The 19,052-nt window shown below is 42.4% G+C and overlaps 1 protein-coding gene across 6 annotated transcripts in view; it reads left to right on the forward strand.

Annotated features, from left to right (window-relative positions):
- mef2aa (myocyte enhancer factor 2aa) overlaps positions 1 to 19,052 on the forward strand; it is a 72,449-nt gene that overhangs the window by 24,567 nt on the left and 28,830 nt on the right. For all 6 annotated transcript variants that reach the window (XM_050073614.1, XM_050073613.1, XM_050073615.1 and 3 more), the window contains 2 exons: positions 4,214 to 4,421; positions 12,524 to 12,727. In XM_050073614.1, coding sequence (XP_049929571.1) covers positions 4,368 to 4,421; positions 12,524 to 12,727 — 258 coding nt within the window. In that variant the 5' untranslated portion in view covers positions 4,214 to 4,367. The remainder of the gene's footprint in view (positions 1 to 4,213; positions 4,422 to 12,523; positions 12,728 to 19,052) is intronic.

The following is a 19,052-nucleotide window of genomic DNA, read 5'->3' on the forward strand; positions in this document are numbered from 1 at the left end:
TTTTCATGCGTGTGCTTCACCTCCGCTGCTACAACTCCATCCTAGGGGAAACACTGCTGTGTGCGTTTTGTGCAACAGGTGGATGTGGTAGTCTACTGGTAGAGTAGAGAGAGAGCTAAGTAGCGTTGAAGTAGAGTAGAGCAGGGCAGAGAGATGGAAGCAAAATATATTAAACCCGGTGTTAATACAGCAGAACTGGAGAGAGGGGTGAAAAATAAATAGAGGTGGGCATGGCTCAAATAGGGTGCAAAATTATAGACGGAGAACGATTGTGTAGGAATTAAGCTACAATACATGACATATGTTGTTTTAATTAATAAATACAGTGTGAATAAAGATTATATAACATAAAAATAACTGCAGTCTTTGTTATTTGATAGCCGCTTAAATTAAACAATTTTTATAGGGCAAGTAAAAACTGACTTCGGGCAAGTAGATCTCTGACCAACTTGCCCGACCGGGCAAGTGAAAAAAAACCTTAGCGTTGAACCCTGATGGAGATTGCCACGTTGCATCGCCATGTTTCTACAGTAGCTCAAAACGTCAAACCAAACACTAGCTAGATTGAGCCATATGCTTTTCCCCACCAGCCACCATTGTTAGTAGCCCCTCCGGGAAAAGAGCGCAGAAAAACACTGATTTTTTTTTAAATTTCTTGTGTACTTTGTATTTCTTGTACTGTTTTTAATCACCTGGTTTGTTTGTTTTTGAGAGGAAGATACCTCTGCAGATAATTTGGCTCCTGGTAAAAACCCCTTAAACATCTGGATCTTAAGTTATCGGTGAAAAAAGGTGAGCACACGTCAGCAGGTGCTAGGCTAGTGGCGTTTGCGTCGTGCTAAACAACATAGGTGAAACACTGATTTATAACGTGAAACTGCTTTTTCAGTGTCCCAGTAAAAACCTCCTGAACAATGAACACTAAAGGAATTTTAACCGGAAAAGTTTCAGCTGGTTGTAATCTGTGATCCTCACCACTAGATGTCACTAAATTCCCCTAAATCTTACATACTGTTTCTTAAATCCTGTAATAAAATGTATTCCGTCCATGCAAAGATGCAACGCGTTCTGCCATAAAAAGGCCATAAAATGTCTAAATCTACTATTGGAATATATGTAGTGAACATTTTCAAATGTTAGCTAAGTTTCTTGAAACTTTCTTGAAAGAAAATGCCGATCTCTGCCTTTACATTAAAATGCATTTATTGTGCGCCACATACAGCAAGTAGCGAAATGTAAGTGGTAGGTTTAAGTACGTTAGCTTGCTGCTGTAAATTAATTGAATGAAACTATCATAATGCCTATTACTACTAGAGGAGTTATACTCTATATGATTAATAGAGGTGGGACTTTGCACAAGGGTTCCTGTTTACATAAAGTACTCAAGTATCAACCATGTGCTGCACACTGAGGTGGCGACATAGCCTCGTGTTGTCCTGCTCCTGCTTCCAGGCTCAGTTTGCCCCCTTTCCTTCTCTCGTTTTATGTTTATCTCTTCGTCTCTGTTTCTTACACACACACACACACACACACACACACACACACACACACACACACACACACACACAAAGCACATGATTTAAGCCATAAACAGATACTCTGTCCCCTCCTAACAGTCAAGAGAAGTCGGAGTGTCACGCACAAACATGTACTCTGCTACAGTGCAGACATTGTTCTCCTTTGTAATCTGACCATCTTCTGACATGTCTATCTGGGTGGTGGTGCCAGCTGAAAATTTCCCACTTAGTTCTAGGGATTTTAAATTACACTATTTGATCTACAGTGAAATATGTTGTGTTTTGATCAACTGCACCATTACATGGAGTGATCATTCAAATCCTGAAAACAAGGTTTTGTCAGCAAGATGTTTTAGCTTACCAACTGACTTTTGATGAGTGCGGACACCAAGTTGGGAGCGCGACACACCTGCAGTCTGAAGGCCCTCTCAGCTTGTCATTTCGTATCTGTGTAAGGGAAATGTCATGACACAGTCTATTACGCCTCTAGACTTGAACTGTCCTGCTGTGACAGCTCCTCTGCATAAAGAGAGGAAAGGATAGACGTATATGTGTGCGTGTGTGATAGTGTCTCGATTCTTTCTCATGTACAGTTTCCCACATACACTGAAGAACTCGCTGTGGTTAATTCAGACCAACCTCAACAGATGATTACAGATTAGTGTACCTCAGATAAGCTGCTCTAAACCAACACTCAAGTTCACACGTAGGCACACGGATAAAACCGTTGAATACTGTAAACGAGTGCATCCAAATTCAAAGGCAACAAATAAAACTTCATTTACAACCACCAATAAAAAGCAAACAGTATAAACCCTTTCATCCAATACAATCACATACTGTACAAACACAGAGTGAGAAAGAGATTATCTCCTTACCTCTATGCAGATAAAATACACTGCACTGGTCTGTTGTCTGTCAAGTTCATCACTTGCCTGCCTGCAAATAGCTCTCTGTTTGACACTGTGTCATGAAATCTGACAAAAAGTATCTCCATTTCCCAAAATGGGAGAAAGAAGGAATCGAGTTGGAGATATCTAAATTTCTGTCATTATATTAAATTTATAAACACAGTGAATTCACCAGCATACCGCCTATTCCAGTAAATTCACTGAGGGTTTCAGTATTATATAAACACAATGACAGGTTATGAAATGATCACTTTTGGAAACTTGTAGTGCTATTGCTTTCAGGGTGGCTCAGATATGTCCCCCCCCTGACCTCCCTCTAATTCGAACACCACTCTTGTCAGTGTGTTTTTGTGTGTGTGTATCAGTGTGTGTCTGCGTGAAATGGTGAATGAACAAGAACATCGTCATTCTCCCTGGTCTGTTGTGATGTGGTTTGGGGAAATTCTTTGTGAGGGTTCAGGCGGTTACTTTCCTGGCTCAGACAGCCGTGCGTGGGTAGTTAGCGAGGTGATCTCAGTCAAGTTTGCCTACAGTGGAGCCCCGATTCAGACAGCCAGACACCATAATGCCAGTCCATCTGTAACCCATAATGACTGTGTGCCACTGGAACTGGTCATTTTCGTTTTCGCTGCCAGTTCGGCCCCTGGCCACCTCGCCTCACAACTGCTGACTGCATCTAATGGCCTGAGTTGTTAACCTTTCTACATTTGTACTCATCGGGGAAATGCAGTTGTTTAGACATTTTCTATTTGCTGGGTGTAAGTGATGGATGCGCCTCCGGGGAGGGGGCTATAGCTCTTCTTGCAGAGAAGCAGAGACAGGACCGAGCTAGATGTTCCCTGGGGGAATAGTGCGATCTGAACCACTGGCCAGGTTACAAGCTCATGTGGGAATATAACCCCCATCTTCCTCACCCCCCATGGCTTCTCCTCCAGCCCAGGAGATTTCAACTACTGTCAACCTCGGACTGGGTGCACTCTTAATCATCTTAAGAGCAAAGCTGGCATCAGGGTGGGTCAGCTCAGGAAGAGCGAGGAAATGTTCTGTCTTCTGCAGGCAGAGGAAGACAGACAAACTATTTCTATTAAAATGAATGTAGCTTTAAAACTCTATCAAAACATATAGAGATTACATGAATCTAGTGCTTAAAGCGAGTGTCTGTTCATTAAAAACGAAGCTACAGCCAGCAGCCGGTTATCTTATCTTAGCACAGAGACCGAACACAAAGGGAAACATGTTTTTTTTTAAATGTTGTAGGGAGTCGGGCTAGCTGTTTCCCCAGTTTCCAGTCTTTATGCTAAGCTAAGCTAACCAGCTGCTGGATGAAGCCTTGTATTTAACCTGGGAGTGATGTCAGCCATCTCAAAGCATATAAACACAGTTCCCAAAATGTTAAACTACTCCTTAAGAATAGTACCTTCTAACATAGACTTTAGGATTATTAAAGAACTCGTCACCGGCTCTTATTGCCATTGTCTGAATGTATGCATTTAATTCAAAATGTACAGTTCAATACACCTAATCAGCGAGTCTTGTATAGCTGCTGCCCTCTAAGTGTGAAGCCGTCTTTCATTGACTTCAGCTGTGGTTCAAGTGCAGCAGCGGAGGAGATAAGGGTACACCATGTGGGTCTCATACTCTCTGAATGTGCTTGAGAACAGAAAGCAGAGCCCTCCGGTGCTTTGAAGTGCTTAAGGAGACATTGTTGAGTGTCAAGTTAACTTTCTCTTCACCCCCCCCCTCTTCTCTCTCTTTCTCTGTCTTTCTCTTTCTACCCTCTTGCAGATTGTGGTCTGTCGACGAGCGTGTTGCGAAGACAGAAGAAAGAACGTATACACGAAGAGAGACTGTTGCACAATGTGCTAGGAGAGCGCCGGAAGAAATCGTGTAGTTTTTCTGATATTGTCGAGGTGTCAGAGAGACCGGAAAGGACGCAGTCATGGGGCGGAAGAAGATACAGATCACCAGGATCATGGATGAGAGGAACAGGCAGGTGAGTGTCGGAGTTTGGTATCTATTTATCTGGAGCACTTTACGTAGACTTTTATAATCATATTACTTTCTCCTTAGCTTATTTTACAAGATTGCACCACATCTTTTGTGTCTGAGAAGAAAGTCCACTCTGTACCTGTTTGAAGGTTACAGTCGTCTTCTATTTTCCTTCCTGCCTCAGACCAGAGTTCAGCAGCTGTCATGGTGTGCATGGATCTAAACAGACATACCTCCCTCCCCAAAGTCCCAGCCAGCTGAACAGGGACCATGACATTTCTTTGTCAGTGCGGTCGTATTTACAGACATGATTCCCCTGCCACCCTGCAATTTCAGCCAGAGAAGTTGATGAGGCAGCAGGAGCGCTGGGCTGCAGCGGGGGCCTCATGGCGTGGGAGTGAGCTGAGGGTAGCGAGAAGCACAGCGGGCCGCCTGTGGCCTCCCCACACTGTAGGGCTTGTCCCCTGGCCTGGCAACATGGCTGGGCCCCTTCGCTTTAGCCCTATGTGTTTGCAGCTGTTTGGTAGTAATTAGGAGCAGCCACTGCACCACAGCACCCTCTCATTTGCAGGGTGGGTCAGCAGGACACACAGCACCCTTCTCTGCCTTGGCTACACTGGTCCCAGCTAGCCGCAGAGAGGGAGAGAGCTGGAATTCACTCTGTCTGCTCATGTTATATATAAACTCCTAAACAGCAAAACACTGTACAAAACAGCCTAGGTCTGTTTGAAACAAGAATAACAGGCTTGGATATCTATAGCAGAAAGGCTGGGTGCGTTTCTTTTTTAGCTGCGCTCATTTTGATTTAAGAGCTAAGTTGAGGATGCGTGAGCACAGTTTTTTGACGAATTACACCAATTAATGAAGATGTGTAGGTTTCCCATAGCCAAATAGAACGCATCTCGTTAACACCCCCAGAAAATATAATTTGCATTCCTTCACAGGTGGAACAACTTTTCGCTGTGCACACAGAAATATAATGTAGGTACAGTGGTGCCTCCTCTCCTGAGGATATTAACATGATATGGTACTAGCCAATTGGTACTCTGACCGTGTCTCTGTCTGTTACTGTGAGGCTAGCGGTTCAGCCAAGTGCGAAACAAAAATCCACACTGTGGGCCAATTATCAGTATAACACCTGGCTCTGGGTTGAATCCAAGCAGGAGAGGAATCACCCCTGGCTCATTGCTGGTATCTACACTGTATTCAATGACCTGTGACATCAGTGAGAAAAAGAGAGAGACAAAATTACATGAAAACAGGTTGTCAACTGTTCGTCTGTGAGCGAGTTAACCCTTCAGGCTGTGCTTTCTTTACAATGCACATGTGAAGGGAGTGAGAGAAGGTGTTTTGCCGTATTGTTTCACAGAAAAGTGGAGCTGCAGAGAGAGACGTCGCTTATTATTAATGTGTCTCCCGAAGTCGAGTGTTTGCATCAGATTTTAAATGTCTCACTGTATAATTTGTGAGAAAGTTTATCAGCAGAACGCAGGCATTTCAGCTTGCATTTAGTTGGTTTTAGCTGGCTCAGCAGAGAGTCTGCTGTGACAATAGGCCGCCGTGCTAAAATAAAGCTTTGGTATAAAGTGATGTATGCGTGTGTATCTTTCTCTCTCTTTTTTTCCCCTCCGTGGGCCATGAAGCGCACAGTGCCATCTCCCTGGGGCGTGCTCCTAACCAAGGGGGAATAGCCATTAACATATGGTCCCCATTGTCGGGAGACAATTTGAATCTTTATCTACGCCGCTCTGCTGCTAGCTATCCATACTCTTAGCATTAAAACGAAAGAAGTCCTTAAGTGGGCTAATTAGATAGTGTTGCTATACGGGATGTTGTGTGGGGACAACGGGGGCTCCCTTGCATTATCACTGCAAGTGCTTTAGGAGGGCTGTTAACCTTTCAGGATTTATAACGCAGAGCGTGGCAAAGGCTGAGGAGGTCTGTAATTGCACAATCTATCAGGAATTGTGAGTGCAGAGTTGGGACAGGCAGTGAACTTGGCTGATATTTTGCTCTAAGTCGTTACCTACAGTGCATAATGACAACACATTGTCACAATTCAGAGCAATGTAGTGCATTGTGCAAAAATGACAACAAAGATAAGATAATTAAAGTATTGTTTAGTCGTTGCATGCGGCGTGTGTATGTTTTTGTCCAGCTGTGTGTGTGTGTGTCTCTGCTGCCTGGCCTTGCGGAGGTGTACAGGATGAGACATGAAGGCAGCAGAGGTCCTGTCATGCATACTGTAGGATGGTGAAGAGCCAGTTCCTGAGCCATTCCCCTGCATAAGTGATGGTCCTACAACACAGCGGCGCAGTCATCAGCCAGACTGACACGCTGATTGCAAATGAATGCGAGATAACAACCATACAACAGCGCCGCCCTGCTTGATTCTCCTCATTTACAGTATTCACTGCAATTATTACAGATTGAGTCACAGACAGACACACACGTTTATTATACACTATTATCCAACATTCGCATCTCTCTCTCTCTTTCTATCACACATACAGTGCCTTACAGTGGAATCATATGGGCTGCTGAAATTTGGCCCGGAAAAAGAGAGGAGTATCTGTTGTGTTTCGACTTGGCAGGTTTGGAACTCATGAACCGCACACAATAACAACAGCAGAGCCGATGGCACTCAATGAGCATTTTCAGGGTCTTTCACCTACTTCTCAGAGCAGCTGTCATGGTGTGCGTGGATCTGCGGGGGGGGATGATGGTGGAGAAAGGAGGGTACACATTAGTCTTGTAAGTTAGTGTAGGGAATAGGCTGGTGTAGCCTAGTGAGCAGTGTCTAGTGACGTCCTATGGATGCCATTAAGCAGGCTCACTGGGGGTAATTGCCCAAGTCATTAAAAGTTTGATGATTTTGCTGCTGGGTGGAGGGTTGCCTGCCCTTGCTGTGGCTCATTTTGGATTGTGCTCTGGCACTTCAGATGCCTGTAGGCACAGAGCAGCTCTCTCTCTTGCTCTCTCGCTTTCCTCTCCAGGGAGCAATACAGCGCACACCTCCCATATTTCAGCCTTCACCCATTCCTGAAGTTCTGAGCGGTCGTCATTATTTTTTTGACAGGTAAAGAGCATGTTGATAGACCATGGACGGAACAGAGGGACACTGTTAAATGTGACAGCCAGCGCATATATTATCATTGTTCAAGATGATATGTCGTTTCCATAAAACTGTGCTGAAGCAGCAAAACATGAAGTCAAGAGATGGTGATCGCACCATGTAATGCATCATAAAATGCTCACAGATGATGCTGAATTACCTATAAACACAGCATCCTGTCTCTCTTCCAGTCATCCTGGTTGTCGATAAGAGATAAATCTAGGAAACCTGCTTACGTTTAGTTAACTAGCATGTCATCCTCCCCGCTAAACAGGATCAGTCAAGGCTACTGTAGGTTTCAAGGTCAATCCCACCCAGTAGATGAGGCCTTTGCGCCCTCAGTTGTCCACATGGGGATCCTGGGGCTGTCCTCTCTCCCAGCGAGAACTGATCCAGGCAGACAGTCGTGGTGGCCCTGGCCTGTCTCCCAGGCCCGTACACTCTGGCACCGCATAGCCAGGGCAGCAGCCACAGGGCCCGGGTCACTCTGCCAGCTGGTGCCAGACCTCTCTGACTCTCAAGCCCGCTCTCATGTCTGCCATGGGGCCCGTCAGAGGTGACATGAGGTTCTAATAAGGCCGCTAGCTCGTCACCCCTCTGAAGGTGTTAGTGACTCAGGCATCTCCTGCCATGCCCCAGTCACAGCTGCACTCTGAGTCCCAGATGTCTTGTTTGTCATCTTGGCACCTCTGCCTGCGGACAGACATTGATAGACCTTTTGATTGACACATCAACTCTGTGTGGATGTGTGTGCTGGGGTTTGTTGTAGCATATGTTCTTATATACTATACAGCTTTCTGTGGCAGAGTCTGGCCTTGTGGAGGATGGAAAGGATAAAACCAAAACAAATATTGCAGTACAAGCATGGGTGACAGGCGCATATGCTCATGCTATAGATTTCAGATGTCAGGAATTTTACACATAGATAGATGGTTGCATTTGGCCCACCCAGTTATTGTGAGAAATCAACATTCTTTTTTTGTGTGTGTGTGTCTGTTTATTCTGTTTAAACCTGGCATTTCCACACAGTTGCAGATAAACTTTAGGCTACACCAATATTATTTTACTAATATTACTATTTGTAACATTGGATACCAGTGGTGGTTGCGTAGGGTTGTTTCTGGCTTGTGTGATCATTTTCCAGAACTCCAGAGAATTTTGAATTTGAAAAGTCAGAATTCATTGAATAAAGATTAATGTAAACATTTCCAAAATTTACTCTTTTATCTAACAACATATTCTGCTTCAATCCAATTTGTTGGCATTTAGCCGTCTAAACAACATTTTCACTGTGGTCAAAAAAACGTTTGCTCTCCCACTTGCTGCACACAAAGGGAGGCATACACCTGTGTTTACCAGGTGGTCTAGCAGCAATCTAACAGAACCATAAATTACATTTTTTTTTTTGTTTAAAGAAAGCTGATTTAATTTAAAAACCTCTGTACACATATCTTTTTTTTGCAAGTTTGGTTTTTAAGTGGGCTTTTTTTTTTTTAGGAATTAGTATTATTGTCTTTATCTCCCCTTTTTTAATAATGATAATAACACCTTCTTATTTTGTCTTTATCATGTCTTGCTTGTTTTTATATATGTAATACTTTATCATCTTATATGATACTTTATGTTCGTCATGTATGATGTGTCTTAAGCACATTGATTTTATGCTTGTCGCATGAAATGTGCTTTGACTACTTGACTTGACTTGACAAGCATTTTTTGGAGAGGTGGAGATGTTTAAAGCTTCACACCTTAATTGGAGCTTCGAATATAAAAAACCCCATTCAGTACAGCCCTAGTGAGCCCTGTTTCTCCAGAAGGTAAAATTCGCTTGTTGCCGTTTATCTGAATTTTTGTTTTTTATCCTTGAATATTATTTTGTCTGTTCCTGTGAATGAAGATTTCCATCCGTAACTGCTGCACAATTTTATATCGACAAATAGTGTGAATCCACACTGTCTCTTATAGCCCTTTTCTCTGCTGCAGCACCACCCTGTGATTTTGACCAATATGATTTTACAGAAACTTCTTGCATAGTGCACCTTAAAATACTTTTAGAGAGCTTTTTAGCTTGCACGCAAAACTCATACCCAAAGTCTAAAAGCATGCAAACAAGGACTGAATTACTGAGCTCAGTTAAAGCTCATTTAAAAGAAAAAAAACAAACAGGTAATGGTGGTTGGGCACAAGGGAAGAAGTTTGAAATGCAGAAAGTGTGAATTCAGAGCAGAATTACCACCTCATCTTGACATTGTGAGAGCTTCTTAAAAGGTCAGGGTTTTCAGCCTGGCACAGTCTAAATGAAATTCTAGTATAGTCGCCAATCTGTCTGGTATTGTGTGAGCTGTTGTAATGACCTTATCAAAAGCAGAGAAAGTTGGACTCACTCCAGTTTATTAGAAGTTTAAATGTGTCCCCCCCCCCCCCTCTCTCTCTCTCTTTTGCCCTGACATTTGATTTCTCAGAACATGTGTAAGATGCACTGGTACAACACAGCCTTACAACACTGAGGCTAATCCTGTCATTGTGAATTACATGAATTAGTCAGGGAGCTAGACTACATGTGTACCACATCTTACTATAGGAGAGACTCGAATTTTTAAAACCACATTGAGTGTCTTTGTGGGTGTCTTTGACTTGGTGAACCATAGGAAAGCTCCGCCAGTGAACCTCCCACTTGACCTCAAGGATGTCTGTGGTTTTCCACTGTCTCACCAGTCACCCCAGAGAAGATGTGGGTGTATGGAGGTTATATTTGTGTATGCTGGTCTTTATGCTCACAGCTGTTTTGTGTCACAACTTATCACATTAAGCTGGACACACTCTAACAAAAGGAGAAAAACAGGGCAAACTGGACAAAACAGCCTCCGTCTTTCCCCATTAAAGGTAACTGCGAAGAGTAATGTGGTCGTCACCTTTAATGGCAGTGTGAGGGGCAGCTGGCTTTTGTAAAGGTGCTGTGTTTGGGGCTGGGGCAAGGACCAAGTCTCAGTGCTGCTGCTGCTGCTGCTGCTGCTGAGGTTGAAATGAAGCGGTGCCTGGGTCAGCAGCCCTGCACTCAGCACTCTGCCATGCATCCAGGTGGAACAAAGTCCTCGCTCAGCGTCTCATCCTGGGCTTCCTGCTGAAAGGTGACATCTCCATGGCTTAACAGCCGCATTCATCTGCTAAAGAGCATACAATTTGTTAATCATTTTCCCACATGACAGTCGCTGCTTTCCAGCTGGTTAGGCGAACAAACAAATATGGAAGCAGGCAAACGAGCGGGTGCAGCCCCGGTGTTCAGTCAGAGGAGACTAGTATCAAGTCGTTTAGAGCTGCAGGTGCTCTAAGTGGGTAGAAAACAGACCTGAGACTGTTCACATCACATCGCCTCAATCTGCCGCCGTGCAGTGATCCACCTTGAGAACATCATCAGAATGACAAAACCACACAATGGTTTTTTTTCTGTGTCACCAAACTCACTCAAAGGCTTTATGTGTCTGGGATTTGCAAGGCAACATGTCATTTGATTCAGCCTGTATTTAAACCTTGTCATTTCAAGAATTGTCATTTTAGAATTTGGCTTGTCATATGAGCTCGACTGACATCGGTGCATTGAATAGAAAATGACACAAGGACAGGCTCCTCCGTGTCTAGAGCGGGAATAATGGTCCAGTGTAATTACCTGTAGTGTGGAAGATTTGAAATTCATTTATCACAGTTGGAGTGACCCCACAGCCTGAGCGTTACACAGACACTATGCAACACATAGGATTATACTGCATTATACCAGTTAAAATGAGGGTATAGCCGCAAGCTGTGACCAATTAAAGTTGAACAAAGCCAGCTCATCTGCTCAACTCCTCTCTTAGTAGGTCAGTGAAACTGATGGAGAATACAGACACATGCACTCCTCTGTGGCTCCGAGCGCCGCTTTCACTAGCACGATCACAAGCCACGCCATATAATATGCGTTTGACAGGACACACGCACTGAAGAAAAACATAAATCTGGAGCCATGATTTCAAAACAGATTTGAAAAACTATTTTCTGCAAACAACCACTACAAAACCAAAGTAGCAAACAGCTGCATTTATATCCGCCCTCCTTGTGAGTGGTGTTTTTAGCTTGAGAAATGACTGTAGCGTACTGTAAAGAGGTGGTGTAACATAATGACATGTGTGCGTGGGTCTGAGGCGACCACAGAGACAGAGTTGCAGAGATACAGGACATAAAGTCACTTTGCAGAGAGAGGGTTGCGTTACCATCGGAGTGATGTATGACCCGAAGTCCCATCTGAGGGCTCATGTTACAAGGCTTATGCTGCACTACAGAGATAGCTTTCCGTATATGGAGTCAGGGGCTACAGTAATGTATGGACCCCTGTTGTTGCCAAAGCTCTGACTCAGCTCGCTGACTTGTGCCTCTAACCCTGACCTCTGTCCTGATAACTAGACATTTCAGACGTGTACTATGTCATTGCAATCATTCCTAAAGGAGGGCTGATCTAGTTATCTGTCACCTTGGTTACTGTAACGTTGTTGTAATATAATGAGATTCTTAATAGTGATATTTTTCTGGGTTAGCCTGCAGTGCATATCTTTTAAAACTTAGCAGAAGTCATTACTGAGACATTTTTTTTGGTACCTGTAATTTGAGTCTTACCATTTTATGCTACTTTTTGCTAAGTTTTTTATTTTTTCACTGTCACAAATTTCAGGACTTTTACCTGTAATTAAGTACTTTTACTCTGTGGTATTGCTACTTTTAGTTAAATAAAAGATGTAAATACTTCTCCCACCACTGACAATTGTCCAATAAACACAGAGTCGGAGAAATAAACTACCACCATCTGTTGCAACAAGAATCCTAAATCAACATTTACACTTGTGCAAATTACACGCAGATGTACAAATTTCAGTTTTGCCCACTTGACTTTGATCCCCCTTTTTAATTTACAGAAAGCGTTTCCCTCTGTAATGGATGGTTTTGTTTTTCTGTGTGCTCCTCAGGTTACCTTCACAAAGAGGAAGTTTGGACTGATGAAAAAGGCCTATGAGCTGAGCGTACTATGTGACTGTGAGATAGCCCTCATCATTTTCAACAGCTCTAACAAACTGTTCCAGTATGCCAGCACGGACATGGACAAAGTGCTGCTGAAATACACAGAGTACAACGAGCCCCATGAGAGCAGAACCAACTCTGACATTGTAGAGGTGAGTGAGCGTCGCCTTCGTACTTTGTGTCAAGGGGGGTAAAAAAAACTTCTTTCACGTCGTGCTTTTTCCTGTTTTTTCGTCTTTTTGATTTATACAAAACATATGTTCAGGTTTACAAGATGTAATTTATTATTTCAGTCCTAGATTCAAGCTATAAACTATATTCTGAAAGTGTAGGCTTAGACGCTCTGTAAGTGCTCCAAGGATAATGTTTTAGACAAACAACAGTGAGGAACAAGTAACAGTTTCCTCTCAGTCACCATTCAGATAGGACACAGGAGGTCTGCACTCCCTGATAAGTTCAGCGTCTCTTGTGCCCATCAACTGACGTGGAAAACCTATCTCTGCACACGCATGCACACAGTAGCCGCTGACCACCATTTCTGACCCTGTTTCCCATAGATATTGTACCTGTAGGCCTCGGTTCTCTGGTTACTCCTCATCACAGACCATCAGCTTGGCGATTGCAGCAGTGAAAATACAGTGTTTAGTACATTCCATACTGCTCTATAAAACTCAACAAGCACTTGGGTTTCCTGGCAGCTCCTGCATGCCCGGCGACGGGCGGAAGAGTAAGCCACTTGTTATGCCAGCATACAAAACTGTCAGCCAAAAGCCTAAAAGCCAAAGTAAATGAGAATGATTAGGGATACATCCTGTTCCAAACATCTTTCATTGGCACACGTGTGGTTTCTCGGCTTATTCAAGATCTGCTTTAAGAGGCTGGTGTCTTCATTTTGACTAAATGAAAGCATATACAATGTATGTTAATGCCTATTGATGAAACCCTGATAGTGCTAATATAAAGTTGCCCATTCATTTTTATAGCTCTCATTTGAAATAGACTTAGATTAGTGTTTTCTGCTCCGAGATACTTTTTATAAGACAATGCAGACTGCTGCGTTGCAATGCTCTGGTGTTTTTACTGCCACCTGCCCACTAAAACATACAGCGTTTTTTTTTTATTACCAATGCCCAATTAAAAGACATCAAGGGTTTAAGATGGGTGAGATTGAAAAATTTCAAGAATCCTAGCTTTGGAAAAGACTTTCACTTGGAGGAATTAGTGAAATTACATGCAGCATAAAGGAGTCAGCTGTGGCCCATTATCTTTTATTCATGCCACTGCTGCTTGTGAATTACCTGCTTGGCAGAGCTGCAGAAGAGTGCTCTGGCATCCAGTAGACTCATGCAGTCACTCCTCCATCAGGGGCCCTCAGAGCAGAGCAGGGGCTCACCTGCATAAAAAATACATGGACACATTCCTTACTTACGTAACAGTGACCACAAATTTGTTTTTTGCCTTGACTCTTGAAGCGGGCTCAACGCAACAACATCTTACACTCACAATCATTATGGGGTTATTCACTGCCTATCAGTTGGGTCATTCCCTTGTATATCGCACATATCTGCGCCCTGCTTGTGTATGTTTACGCTGACAGCAGGGTGTAATTAGAATGTACATAGAGGATAATATAGCACCAGTGGTCCCATGCTGATTCCCCACTTAGCCCTTCTGGCTACTCTCAAGGAAGCTGCCCCGCTGCACAAAAGGCGAGAACAAGCCACTGTTGTCCCCGCTCACTCGGCCAGCATCTTTGCAGATATGCACAAACCTCCCTCTGCCTGCTGGCTACACGGTCAAGGTTCAGAAGTGAGGAAGCAGAGCAGAAGTAACCAACCCAGTCCACTTCACAGCATCACCACACAACCCCACTATTCACTTGGCCAAAGAGCCGGTGTCGGAGGTGGGTGATAATCTGCGAGAGCTATGATTTGATCATATTTTAGGCAGACTGTTTTCCTTACTGCCTCTTTCTGCAAGCCTTTTTTCAGTCTTGCTGCACAGCTCCTTGTAAACTACACGCAGGAGCTGATGCCTTTGTATTGATGGGAAGAATCCACTCCTCCCCCATTTATCTAGTGAAATGGGCCTCACATGAGGACACTTACACAGGACACTTATCTAAATGTTTTAAATTGCGTTAAACCAAATTTTGCCGTGCAAACAACCATGTGCTCATTTGTCCGGTTTGGGAGGCCAGAAAAACCCTCTCCCGCTTTTCACTGGGAAGCTCGTTCCGTGTGAGAAACTAAATCAAAGGTCACATTCTTGCTCAGTAGTACCATCTGTAGATAAAGGCTGAGCTGTGCAGTGTGGGAGAACAGTCTCCATGTTTTCCACAGATGGATGCATGCCTGGGCCACAGTTTGATAACCCAGTGGAGGGCTATGGACTTTGTCTCAAACTTGGCTCGCAGTCCAAAGCGGAGCAGTAGGCTCAGTGTTGTGTGTGTGTTGGTGTGTGTGTGTTTGTTTGTGTCTGCATGTGTTGATGGTCTTAACCTTACCAACACTCCAGGCGACAGGTGAACTGTTGTATGAAATCTCTCTTTTTATGTGCTCACCTGTGTGTCATTATTTAGACATTTGTAAGCAGTGTTAAGGTGGAATGTCATTGTTTGACTTTTGTGAGATGTTCATATTTATTTAGTAAAGAAATCATATAATAAATTTACCTGTAAAATAAAGCAAAATCTGCCCTCTCAATTGAAGGTGATCTGGTTCCCACTTAGAGTAAAAAAAATAGTCTTTTGAGGGTCACATTTGCTGTATTTTTATTCTTTTGTAACGCAGAATCGTAGCACACTCCAATCTCAAGATCACACTCATCAACATCTAGTAATAACTCCTTGGAAATAAATGTGGTATTGTGAACCGAGCTGAGCGTCCACGGCCGAAGGTTTCATGGTGTTGTCCCTATTGTGTTTCTTATTGAATTCTGTTTATGCCACAAATCCAAATGCTGCCGTTAGTCATTAGATTAATCTAATAATATTTACTCTTCCTCCCCTCTCCGCTAGTGGAGCTAATGAGATTTCGCTCATGCTCCGCTATAACCTCACACCGTTCCCCAGCACACAGAAAGATCACTGTGTCTGCTGGAGAAGCCTTGAAATCAGATAGTAACTTCACAGGCATCATTTGGCATTTATCCGTCCCCTCTTTGAGCAATTCATTACCATTAAGGTATATGGTATAGATTAGGATTAATCAGGTTTGCGGGCATTAAGTCAACACTTAATTGTAATTGTATACAACCAGGACTGCGAACAGGCTTTAACCCAATTTGAGAAGCAAATACCACCGCCTCGTATTTGCAAATAACTGGACTGCACCATATGCAAAGCGCTGACTTTTCACTGCTCTTTTTTTACCCTGATGATTTGTGAGAGTAAACAACCTAAGATCATTCATAGGGAAATTCTGCTTATCTTCCTCATAATAAAGAGAGGCGGCCATTGTTAATGTGACTTTAGGAAAAACAGACAATTCCCTCTCTATTTATGAAGCAACGCCCCCTCTCACAAGACCACTGCAGTCAGAGGAAACGGGCATAAAATGATCAGGTAATTTCCATCGCATTTTATCTCATGATCTATCAGCTGTTGTTATAAAGCGGAGCCGTATTAATCGAAACAATAAGATATGTAAATTCTGACCGTTGCTGAATGTCAAGCCGTGTGTTTTCATCTGAATCTGTTTTGATTGTGAATTTCACGACTGGCCTTTGCAGATTTTACAGTGGCTACATCTACACAATCATCATCACTGAGGGTTCAATTTGTCATCATGTGCCACATTCTGTGTTTTATTTTATTTTTACCGGTGGAGACAGTACATGCATTAAGCCACAGTGCTGTAAAAGTGCATTTTCAGCAGCTTACAGCTGACAAAAAAAAGAATACATTTTATTACCAGTTATGGAATGAACCCTCTTACAGTGCTTTGGGCTGAATGGGCACCAGGAGTTTCAGACAGGGGATGTTTATGTTGTCAATCAAAGCCTGAGCAGTGATTAAGACTCATTTCTATCTTAATGAATGCAAATTGGCACATCTGCTATGGTGGGCTAGCTGTCCAGACTCTTCAATTAGCATGATTGATCAATTATCCTCCTGCTGGTGGCTCACTGGAAATGGAGGCTGGGGAGCGGGTGCAGTGGGGGTAGGAAGAGAGATGAAAGAGCATGAGAAGAAGAAATGAACAGAGAACTGTCCAAAACGGAATAAGTAGGATGCTTTGTTTGATTAGAGCAAGAGAATAATAGAATTTCCTTTTACTCAAAGAGGGCTCTTGCTTTATCACAAATTTCTCAAAAACAGAATTTTATAGCTGCCATTTTATTGTTGTGTTTTTACTTTTTTTTATTCATACATCCAGTTTGGCTCCTAAAAGTTCAGGTCAGAAATCAGAAGGTGATATTTCTTCACATTTCTGCAACTAACTGGTTAACAAAGTCTTTTTTTTAAGTGGTTCTGAATGTGTGATCATGACTTCATTTCCACTGTATTTGCTTTTTTCTGTTGGCATTCCCATTGTGATGCATCAACTTTACATGAACAAAAACACAATTTGCATTTTAAATAATGCGTCTGATTCTCCATCAGCAGATTTTCTGATCGGATATTCCCACGAGAGACGAGCGTCAGCCGTGCAAATATTTAGCAGATCAGTACTCTTTCAACTCCGAATTCTGTCGAGGATAGTGTGGCGCGTGGCTTGTTTGTGTTTTTGTTTTAACAGTAAGCATAAATCCTGGAATATCAAAGCATGCTGACGACTCTGAGAAGCAGAGGCAGATTGTCCTGAGTGTGTATTTATAATTATGGCACAAAAACATAACAGGACAGTCAAATGAGACTTTGGCTGGCACACATGGAAACTGTCACTAATACCATGTTCTCTAATGCAATAGACAGCATTACAGCAGCTGTGTAGTATGACAGCAATAAAGCACATTTAGTGTCAAATTTTACAACATATTGGTGCAATAATAATAATACGTAATATGTTCATAATAAAGATCTACAGTTGTCAGACGTACTGTCAGAAAAATACAAAGGTTAAACATGACATAATATTGAGAACATGTTCAACTGCGTGACTTGATTATAAGTTGACCAGAGTCAAAATTACAGCAGTAACGATTTGCAGCCACAAATCCAACACACCAAACTTTTCTCTGTTCCTGTCACTTTTGCAAACACACACACACACACACACACACACACACACTGCATATACAGCTCTGTGTCTCTCAAAGGTGCCTGCGTCAACCTTAAAATAATGAATTATTGACTCAACTCAAACAAACAAGAAAGTAAATACACGTAAATGTCCAGTTTCATATTAGCAAACCTGCCAATGGCTCTGAACACATGAGAAGGTTTGAAATGAAAGTCCGTCTGCTATAACACAGCTGTGCACTAGATTTTTTGTTTTCTTTCCATTTTTGCAGACTTTAGTAGACTGTGGCATGGTGGGACCAGCTATACCTGAAGAGAAAACTCCTGCCGGCACTTATTAAAAAAGGGACTCAGTACAACGACAAATGTATTCTGCAATTTATAATTGAATTATCAAATTAAGCATTTTTTAAAAACCTTTTCACGCAGTGTTTTCAAGATCATATTTTTAGATTTTATTTGAGTTGAGGATCATAACAATACAAAATAACGGGCATGGAAGATATACATCTCTTCATATACATCCTCTTTTCCAACTCGTTCCCCAACTAACATAGAACACATTGTCAGCACTAATGAAAAAAAAAATATATATAGATATACACAGTATATCAATCAAACAATGTGACCAAACCAAACAACCAAAGCTCATAAACCTACATGGAGATGTGTTTTGAGACCTCGGTCCATGCTAGAGGGCCCAATCTAAGCTCTAGTCCATGCTAGTCCATACAGTCCACTCCTAATGGCCCGGGCCCCATCATTTCCAATATAGCCCAAAAAAGGGTCCCAAATATGAAAAAAGTTGAACGGCTGGTCCTCGGGCCAGAAGCTTAAAGCCTCTAAAGGTATCAGTTCCATAGTGCTCTGGATTTAAAGGATAATTTAACAAGAAACTGACAAGTTTCAAGGGGGCCCCATTAAGGGTTACGAGACAGATAACACTGTAGGAACACCACAGTGCCACCAGTATTGTATATCACTGCATATATGAAATAACTTTTTCTGCCAATAGTAAGTATTTTACATCAGTAAAAAAAAAAAAAAAATTACATTTTTGGTTAAAAAAAGGAAAATTATTAAATTATTATCATTCTTGCAATTAAATACCACAAAATAAGGCAACTTACAAAACAAAACTAACTAACTAACTGACTACTTCTACTACTACTACTACTAATAATAATAAAAGTAAGTGCAGACATGTTGTTTGCAAATGATCAGACTAAAACCCCACACCATGCTTTAGAAAATGGTTAGCAGTAATGTAAGGTGTACTTACTGTAATACAA

This window comes from Epinephelus moara, chromosome 20 (assembly GCF_006386435.1).
Source record: "Epinephelus moara isolate mb chromosome 20, YSFRI_EMoa_1.0, whole genome shotgun sequence".
NCBI lineage: Eukaryota > Metazoa > Chordata > Actinopteri > Perciformes > Serranidae > Epinephelus > Epinephelus moara.